We start from the raw sequence: 8,264 nt of genomic DNA on the forward strand, positions 1-8,264 counted from the left end.
ACAATACAATAAAATCCAAAATCTCATTTATCAACTATCCTCAAGATTTGTCTTGAATTTGATTGCATTCCACCTGTGGAAAATTGAATTGATGAGGAATAGTTAGAAAAGGTATACAGTTGTGTAAATAAGGTCTCATAATTCACAATGCATGTCAGGACAAAAACCAAGCAATGAAGTCTGAGGAACTCTCTGTAGACCTCTGCAATAAAATTACACCAGGACAAGAGTATAAAACTATTTCTAAAGCTTTGGGTTTTCCCAAGAGAACAGTTGTCTTTAATAATTTTAAAACTGAAGTAGTTTAGAACCAACAGGACTCTTCCTGGAGTTGGTTGTCAAACCAAACTTAGTAACTGAGCAAGAAGAGCCTTAGTCAGGTAAGTCTCCGGATGAGGTGGAAGAACCTGTTTGAAGGATGACCATTTCAGCAGCTTTTGATCAATCGGGCACATATTATAACCCTCTTGGAGTTAAATGGCTCTGTGAGAGTGAGGGAAAAGGTTCTCTGAAATAAAGAAATAAAGTGAACTCTTTGGGCAGAAATCCAAGCACTTATTTTGGCAAAGACAATGCACTGCTCATCCCCTGCCTAATAAAATTCCAATCGTGAAGTATGGTGGTGGCACATCATGATACAAGGTGCTTTTCAGCACCAGGTACTGGGAGACTGATCAGAATTGAGGGAAGAATGAATGCAGCAAAAAGAGAGAGGTTCTTGCTGCAGAGTGTACTTGACCTCAGACTGCAGTGATGATTTAACTTTCAATATGACATTAACCCAAAACATACAGCCCAGACAACACTTTGGATCAAGTCTCTGAATATCCTTGAGTGGCCCAGCCAAAGCCCAGACCCATGAAACATCTGTGGAGACACCTGAAGATGGCAGATTTATGAACATTTCTCATTCAGTCTAAAGGAGATCAAGATGATATGATATACAGTATATATATATATATATATATATATATATATATATATATATTGTCACGCTTTGCTGAGTAGGAGGCCGCGGACGGACCTTGCACCGCTTCGAAAGACGTTCGACGGCAGGGAGTGGTGGGGTACTAACCTTTCTCCTTTGTCCTACAGGAAAAAAGACGCTCCGCCGTTGTAACCTTCCCGCAGTACGTCCACTTCCTTGACGTCCATCTTCCTTGACGTCAGCAGTCCCATCCTCCATCACGGTTCCTTCCCAGCATTCCTCCACTTCCGGCTCCTCCCCTATAAAATGGTCACTGACGCCTCGGAACGGCGTCGCGCATATGAACTGTTTTGTTTATATCTTTGACCCTTTTGTTTCTTTATTGTGGAGTGTCCGCAATATATGGGGCCGGAAAACCCCAACCCTTTATACTGTCTGTGCTTTCTTTTACTATATATATATATATATATTGTAACAGATTCAGAAGGAGACAGCAAAAAGGTTTGGGGTTTTCCGGCCCCGTATATTGCAGACGATCCACAATAAAGAAAAAAAACAGGTCAAAATACAAACAAAACAGTTCATATGCGCGACGCCATATCATGGCGTCGGCGGCCCCCGGCGAGTACTTTTCACTCATAACCTTCATCTAAATAAAATTAGTGAGCCAGTGGTGGCATGCTCCCATGAAATCGGTTCCCTGGTCATACCCAGTGACTCACTACAATTAGTCTATGAACCCATGAAGATTTGATTTTGTCTTTATTGGGAGAGGTGGGCTGTTTGTGCAGGAAAGCTGAAAACCATTGAATACTCATATGTAAGTACAATTCATAGAAGGTAGCAACAAGGAATAAGAGGCACATGAAGTAGTGTGGCCAAAGGTGGCGGTGGAAAGGCAATCGTCCACCAACTTGGAGCCTCTACGTCCACCCAATTTTTAGTTTTCAAATTGAAATATATAAATAATATATATTTTATTTAAACTTGTTTTGATATGTATTTTAATACTATTTGTCATCCCATATGACATAAAATATATCAATATTTAATTTAGTATGTTATGACCACACCCTCATCCAATCATCCTATTGAGTGCTACATGTGTATGAGTGATTGTTTGCTCACAGCTTTTGTCAATGGTATTTAAATGGATGGAGTACAGAATATTTAGAAATGCTGCATTTTGCCAACCATGCTACCATTTCCCTGATGCCAACATGGACATTCAATTCTTCAAGACTGATTTAAATGACTTGAAACACATGTACCAATTATGTTCTAAACTTGAATCTAACAAAGCACATTTATCTGCAGTGGTCAAAGCACCGGCCTTTAGAGAAAACTACCAGCCTGGAAAAGGAAATATCCTTAATCAACTGAATAAGGACACAAAGGCAAAGAACTTTATTAGGAACCGAACACACATCAATGTAGTAATGATCGTTCTGCTTTTGTGTGCCAAACAAGATATACCATTACATGGCCCTGATATCCAAAATGAACTGTTAGAAATTGCTGCGTCGCTTTTTCTCAAAAAGACGAAAGTAGAGTTACATACACAACCAGACACATATTTTGTTGTTTTGGCAGACAAATGTATGGATTTGTTTAAATGAGAACTAATTGCTGTTTATGTGAGATATCTTTATAAGGGTGAATTAAAAGAGAGAACGGTCGGGTTTATTGCAACAGGAGACACGAATGACATTGCTGAAAAGATTTTGGAGGTGTTGACACCACTACTACTGGACCCTGCATTATTTGTTGGCCTCAGTTTTGATAGAGCCATAGTTAGGTTTGGTAGTTGAAGTGAAGTTCAGACCATTTTCGGGGAAACTTTTCCCATAGCAATTTATGCACATTGGAGCTTGCTCCATTTAAGCCTTGTGCGTTGTACGATGTCAAAAGCATCGCCTGTTGTGGCTACTTTTTTTGAAATTTTAACTATACATAAACTATTAAAAAAGAAGAATCAAGGCTAAAGAAAAAGTTAAATGAAACCTTAACATTAATATAAGCAATGGCACAAGGCATAGATTTTAAAAACTATTTTGGAGAAATTAATGAAAGCTCTGCCTAATTTATATGAAATAAACTGAATATTGAAGAATCAATACTAAAGCTAACTTTTGTTTGTTAAGTTCATCTTTAGGGTTCTGGCTTCCAGCATAAAATTAAAAGATTAAGTAGTTCTGAAAATTGATAGATTTACTATTCTTACAGAGGAATGCTTAAGAAAAAAATAATCAATCTCATGTTTCATGCAGAATTAGGGAAAAAAATATCATGGTATAATGAAACATAATAGAAGCCCATGCTATGCAACAGCAAATGATAAAAAATGTCTATAGAAAAAACAAACAAAATTCTGACTTTTCTTGTTTTATCAAGTCAAATGTCCAAAACATGAAAAAATGCATTTATTTCTTGCTCAAATAGTATTAAAACATACTTTAAAAAACATAATTTTTTTTAAAAATGAGATTACATTTTTTTCTCTGAGTTTACTACAAATTACAGTACTTTGGATAAATAACATATAAATGCATATGTTGTATAAACAGTATGTCTATATGGATAGAAATGGGGAAGAAACCTGAGTTCAAAAGAAGTACAATACCTGAACAAACTTATCAGGAAAGCCTGCTCTGTGTCATTGTGAACCCTGGACATGCTGGAAACAGTTGCAAAAAAAGGATGGTGGAGAAAATGGATTCTATTATGAAAGATCTTCTCTGTTCCCTCTAGAAGCCACACTCTTGGAGCATGTTTATTTACAGTCTAATTCCACCATTGTGTCTTTTCTGCCCACTACTATCAGGCAATTCAATACTTTCTCCCGATGTACTTGTTAAGTTCATTTTTAAATATGTCTCTAAAGATAACATTTTTGGGTGCAGTATTCCTATTAGGGACTAGCTCTCAGTCACATTAGCAGCAATTCAGTCACATATATTTATTTTAGCTTTCACTTAAGACTACATTTATTTGCATAAAACCAATAGCAGCAAATATGAGCAATACAAATTATTACACAACATGGGTGGGTTAAGTCTTCATATGAAGTCATTCCAGGTGGACAAATTCTTTAGTTGCAAAAATTTATATCTTTAATCAAAAATGTAAAGAAAATGTTTTCTTGACAGAGTGGTAGTCTCTTTTCCATATGTTCAGCAGCTAAGCAACAGATGATAGAAAACTAAACTAACAGAACTTCTTAAAAAAAAAAAAAAACTTTAATATAAGCAGTAACATTCTCCTCTCTTTCTCTTCTACATACTTGACAGCAGATCAATTTTTGTTGCTAAATCATTACTACATGCTCACAGTTACCTTCCCATGGTAATCAAAAGGCGATTGAAGCTTCAAACAGTCCGCCTACACAAAACATTCAAAGGTCCTGCTTCATTTTCTATTTATTCAAAATACTCAAAATCCTGCTGTGTCTCTTACCTTTCTCATAATATACTGTAGTTCTACTCAGCATGGCAAGACTTTGAAGCTTAGCCCTCTTACCTGAAATCTGTCAGTTTAAAATGTTAAAGTACACTGATTTTTTTCTATTGTCAACAATATCGATTGCTATTTTACTTGTAAATAATGAAAAATGGTTTCTACAACATTTACCAAGCAAAATATGATTTGGCTATTGGGGGTATGGGGGTGGTTGCGCGTCAGGGGTTGGTTTTGGTAGGGTTTTCATACCTTAATAAATATCAAGGGGAGAAGAATCTTACTGAGATAAGTTAAAGTGTGGGGCCATCCAGTCTTCTTTGGCCTCTTTTGTGTCTTACTTAATGAGCTAGATTATACAATTGCACATGGGAGAGATCAGCCAGGATCCAAGAGTGGTAGAAAAATGAATGCACCATGACTAAGAAATTTAAAAGGTCAATGATAGTTTTTTTTCCCACTGTATTTCTTTCCACACTTACCACATTCTGTTTTTGCTGAATAGTAAGAAATAACTTTTGCATTCCACCATCCTGTAGATCAACGAATCGAGATTTACTTGTAAGACATGTAGAAAAGAATACTGGCTATATGGCTGGGTTAAAAAGTACCGCTGTGTCAACCAAAAGGCAAAAGGTGAGTAATGTTTTGGATAGCTTACCTTTTGGAAAAAAGTGGAAGACATGCCCACTCTGCAGAAAGAAGCAGATTGCAGCATTGCACTCATACTTTATTGTTACTATTTTTTTTTTTTTTTTATTAAATAGACCACAAGGAAACTGGTTGTGTATATAGCTCCAGAAGTGAGTCAACTTGACAAGTGGCACATACTCACCCATCAAGGTTACAGTAAGGAAAAGGGTTGGCTCATCTAGTCAAGATGAAAGCAATTGAGGATGGGCTGACTAAATTGAGAAAGGGAATGAGATGCTGCAGTTTTTGAAGGGCACTGAAATCATTCAGATCCTCTTGAATGGTTAACATTATTTATCTAATTTAACTTCTAAATAATGAACAGCATTTTCAAAAATACATGCCAACCAAGGTGTGTGCTCTGGTTATTTGGCTGGGGAAATGATGGTTTATAAAGCCTTCACATCTTAATGGACTTGAGCCAGCTGTACTGCCCTTTTGTAAAGATCTGATGTCAGCCACTTGGATTTTACATTGCTTTGTTAGCAGCTTTCGATGGCCAGCCTCTTTAACAATTAATGATTGTTTTTCTGTTGATGAGAATTTAAATTGCTGGTATTTTTCATTTTAAAATTGATATCATTATTTTCCATTTTGATATTCGGATTTTGAAATGTGATATTAGTGACATGGCAGTGACTTGGCACTTGCAATTAAAACAGGTCTTTCTAGAGGTCTGAGGCAATAGCTATAACCATTGTACCACCTGTCCACGCTCACTGTTATGTTTGTAAACAACAGTTAGTAAATAATTATTCATTTAAAAATGATATTTTTCTTTTGCAAAATTTGATTGAAAGATAAAGTTTTAGGGATTGTCAAAGACTAATCCACTGTTCTCAACTTTGGCTATATTTGTTGTTTTGTTATCATACCTTTTCCAGTGAAAGGAAAATTTTTTATAAGGGTTTAGTTCTCATTTTATACAATTGATATGCCTGATTATAAACATGATTAAATGTTTATTTTATTTCCTATATCTGCATTAGAGATAATATGCTAGTAGAGAGCTGCAACAGATTAAGAGCAATAGAAAAAAATGACAATGGCAGAATTAGAAAGAAAGAAGAATATTTACAGTGAAAAGTTAAGATCAGATCAAAACAAATGGTAATTAGTGTCCCACATATAAAAAATATAAACAATTCTTACTAAGAATTAACATCTTTGCTGCAGAGAGCAGAATGCTACTGTCACTGGAAAACTAAAACAGTATCTGGGATGACCCTTACTTTGGTGCTGAACACTGAAAATAGGAGAAAGCAGTTAAGTACATGTTTCATTGGAGTAAGTTTGTTTATTCATCTTGTTAGTTACAGTTTCATCTTACCACTGATGCCTTAAAGATCAAAGTGACTATGTGAAATCTTCATATATTTATTTGAGGACTTCCCTCAATCTCTGGCTTTTCTCTCAAACCACAAAGATGTGCCACTTAAATGTAACCTAAATGCTGCAAGCCATAGCTCTTAAAATACCATGATCACTGTAAGGCAGACAATGTAAACTATAGACATCCTTCATATTCAATCCTTTGAACAATTTTAGTTGAAAAACAATGTTATTCTTAAACACATTTATACTGCATAATATTCTACTCTGAGTATCCATTATTCAACCGTAGTTTACATGGAAAACCTCAGCTATGTCAGTCTCTGTAAATAGAGAACACCTGCCATCCCTCTGAAAAAATAGTTCTAAGAATTAGTGATATAAATGCATTACGTCCATCAATGTTTTTCCATCATTAGATCATCATTTACTTCTGAAATGCAGAAGGCATGACTTCTGAAACCAGAAACCCGTGCTGCTTAAAAGTGGACATATGCAGTAGGTTTTAGGACTACCATTTTTCTTTTCTTCAAAAAATATTACTTATTCATTAACTTGCAAAAAACTGCAGGCCACATTTTTCTGGAAAATTTTCAAGTTTGGAGGCACAAATTTCCATCCCACATCACATTCAGTTGCAAACCATTCTAGTGTATGTTGAACATCTTGGCCTACTGAAGCCAAGGGGACAAATTCACAAACTTGACACTCTGCAAGTTTTGGGTCTCTTCCTGTCAGACAAGTTTTTTTACAAGTCCAAAAAACCTACTTTTGCAAAGGTCTAGTGTGCCTGGAGTCATCCCACCCAAAGAACAGGGCTTTCCAACAATTACCCTTCCCATTGTAATAGTAATATTTTAACAATTCATCTGTGAGCTATTTTATAACAATAAAATATTTTTAAAATTGAATATCCTTTTTCAACATTTTTCCAGCAAAGCAATTCTTATTTGTAAATGAAGTTCAATAGCATTCTTGTTTGTAAATAAAGCTCAATACTTCAGTACAATGAAACATCAATATAATTTGTGCACAAAAGTGTTTTAAATGTCGGGTTAAAATTTGGACTTACAAAGTTGTTATTTCTAAGTTTTTTTAAGTTTTTCTGTCACATCAGTTTGTGTAATGTTCTCCGCTTCCTTTCTCTTACTGTGGGCTGCAATGCGCAGAAATAATTTGCAGAGTCGGACAGCTTAGAAGATGAAATTTTCAGGTGGACTGTTTTGTTCTCCCGGTTGAGTGTTGCATTAAATCTTTCTTTAAAACCTTCTTCATTGACGCTGTAAGTAGGTGTCCTTGTCATTAAATGCCGAGGAGCGCCGTTTGGAGTCTGAATATACCAGAAGAGGTAAGCGTTAGCAGTATCTCTTGCTTCAAAGTTGCACTTGATTTCAGCCTCTTGTTTTTGAAGAACCTGAACTGTACTTTCAGACTGCCAAACACGGTCTTCAATGCCATGTCCTAAAGGACAGAGAAAATAAATAAATGTAATATGTAATGTTAACAAAACTTACAGTACACACAAATCTACTAATTTTTATACGAAATGTTTAAAAGATGCACTTGATGAACGCTAAATCCGACATAGGCCTACCTAAAGAAGTAAGGAGGGTCAAGACAAGAATTCTCTGATGCATTTTTTCACCCACTGCCGTACTGATTCCCCTGAACGCGTTTTAAAGTTGCTTTTTTCTGCCCCCTCTAAAAATTGTGGCGTCTAGCGTTGTTTTAGCGCCATCTAATGTTTCCTTCGTAAAGTCACGCACTCTTTTGAGTTTTTCTCGCTTTTGCAAGCTCCGCGTCAGCATTTGCGCCTCAATCCTTTCGCCCATTCTTACTACAGTACTTCTGTGCT

The 8,264-nt window shown here is 36.0% G+C and overlaps 1 gene segment (V, D, J or C); it reads right to left on the minus strand.

Moving 5' to 3' along the window:
• Window positions 1-6,031: 6,031 nt before the first annotated feature.
• Window positions 6,032-8,046, minus strand: LOC120535642. The segment is given in 2 exon segments: window positions 6,032-7,870; window positions 8,004-8,046. Coding segments are annotated over 2 exon segments (396 nt in total).
• Window positions 8,047-8,264: the final 218 nt, after the last annotated feature.

The sequence above is a fragment of the Polypterus senegalus genome, chromosome 9, assembly GCF_016835505.1.
Source record: "Polypterus senegalus isolate Bchr_013 chromosome 9, ASM1683550v1, whole genome shotgun sequence".
In the NCBI taxonomy this organism is placed as follows: Eukaryota; Metazoa; Chordata; class Cladistia; order Polypteriformes; family Polypteridae; genus Polypterus; species Polypterus senegalus.